This window comes from Chiloscyllium plagiosum, unplaced genomic scaffold (assembly GCF_004010195.1).
Source record: "Chiloscyllium plagiosum isolate BGI_BamShark_2017 unplaced genomic scaffold, ASM401019v2 scaf_140, whole genome shotgun sequence".
Taxonomy (NCBI): domain Eukaryota; kingdom Metazoa; phylum Chordata; class Chondrichthyes; order Orectolobiformes; family Hemiscylliidae; genus Chiloscyllium; species Chiloscyllium plagiosum.
Window position 1 is genome coordinate 16,140 of NW_025214535.1, and position 1,837 is coordinate 17,976.

At 52.0% G+C, this 1,837-nt stretch overlaps 1 protein-coding gene across 1 annotated transcript in view; it reads left to right on the plus strand.

Annotated features, from left to right (window-relative positions):
• LOC122547925 (zinc finger MIZ domain-containing protein 1-like) overlaps positions 1–1,837 on the plus strand; it is a gene marked incomplete at its 3' end in the record, with an annotated part of 39,538 nt that overhangs the window by 10,852 nt on the left and 26,849 nt on the right. Inside the window, exon 3 of the mRNA XM_043686483.1 lies at positions 288–386. Coding sequence (XP_043542418.1) covers positions 288–386 — 99 coding nt within the window. The remainder of the gene's footprint in view (positions 1–287; positions 387–1,837) is intronic.

The window sequence follows — 1,837 nt, forward strand, 5'->3', positions numbered from 1 at the left end:
CCACACACACACACACACACACACACACACACACACACACACACACACACACACACACACACACACACACACACACACACACCCTCTGTCTTTCTCACACACACTCGCGCACACTCTCTCACGCACACATTCACACACGCACACATTCACACACACACACACTCGCACGCACACACACACACACACTCTATCTCTCACACACACACACACACGACTCTGAGTGTTTTTCTATCCCGTGAACGTTCCCTTTGGTTACACTGAGGTTATCTCTTCTCGTTCTCCTGTAGCACCTACAGATTCCGGAGAGCTTCCAGACAGCGGTTCACCATCGACTTCACTGGGTGTTCCAAAGAGCCTTTGAGCAGAGACTTGTGGGATGTTTGACGGTACGTTCCCATTGCGACGACCCAGTTCAGCAGGTCGAAGGAATGCAGCTGGTTTCCAGGCCTCCTGCTTGACATCAGGCTCCACCTCCTCTGTCCTTAGAAACATGCCCGGCCAATAGGAGTGGATACACGGCTTTCGATACTATCCCACCAATCAACAGGATCATGGCTTTTACCTGCACCCCATTCCCTTAACCCTGTACAGGTGCCACGGTGGCACAGCGGTTAGCACCGCTGCCTCACAGCACCAGGGACCCCGGTTCGATTCCAGTCTCGGGCGACTGTGTATGTGGAGTTTGCACATTCTCCCCGTATCTGCCTGCGTTTCCTCCGGGTGCTCCAGTTTCCTCCCACAGTCCAAAGATGTGCAGGTTAGGGTGGATTGGCCATGCTAAATTACCCATAGTGCTCAGGGATGTGCAGGTTAGGGTGGCTTGGCTGTACTAAATTGCCCATAGTGTTCAGGGATGTGCAGGTTAGGGTGGAATGGCCATACTAAATTACCCATGGTGCTCAGGGATGTGCAGGTTAGGGTGGAATGGCCATACTAAATTGCCCATAGTGCTCAGGGGTGAATATAAGATAAGAGGGTAGGGGGAAATGGATCAGGGTGGGATACTCTTCGGAGGGTCGGTGTGGACTTGGTGGGCCGAAGGGCCTGTTTCCACACTGTAGGGATTCGATGATACGTCACTGGTAATTTGAAATCTACCATTCTCGACTGAAATATACTCAAAGATAGAGCCTGTGCAGTGTCCCTGGGCTTGATTAACAGAGGATGGATTGATCAAGTGTTTGACATCCACATTCTCTGTAACAGGTACAAGTCGCATCTGTCAGACACGATAAACCCGTCAATGGAAGGGAGGGTAAATTATAATCACCAGGGAGGTGATTCAATGCAAGTCGTTGGACCTATGGGTTGACACGTCTCCTGATGGATTTCTTGAAAGCAGTGAAATAGTTAATATGTTGGTTTTAGATCTGTCAAGCCCTTTTGGTTCAGAGATGCTCACGTTCGATTGGAAGATGGCCAATGTAACTCCTTTTTAAACTTTATTCACTTGCGGGAAGTGGGGGTCACTGGCTGGACCCAGTCTTTATTGACCAATTTTACCCACCCAATTGCCCCCTTGAGAAGGTGGGTGGTTGGGGTGAGCCACCATCTTGAACCGCGTGTGGTGTAGGGACCCCCCCACACAGTGCTGTCAGGGAGGGAGAGCCAGGATTCTGACCCAGCGACACTGAAGGAACGGCCGATAGATTTCCGAGTCGGGACGGTGAGGGGCTCGGAGGGGAACTTGCAGGGGGGTGGTGTTCCCATGTACCTGCTGCCCCTTGTCCTTCCCGATGGAAGTGGCCGTGGGGTTTGGAAGGTGCTGTCTGAGGAGCCTGGGGGGAGTTGCTGCAGTGCGTCTTGTAGATGGTACCCACTGCTGTTACTGAGCGTC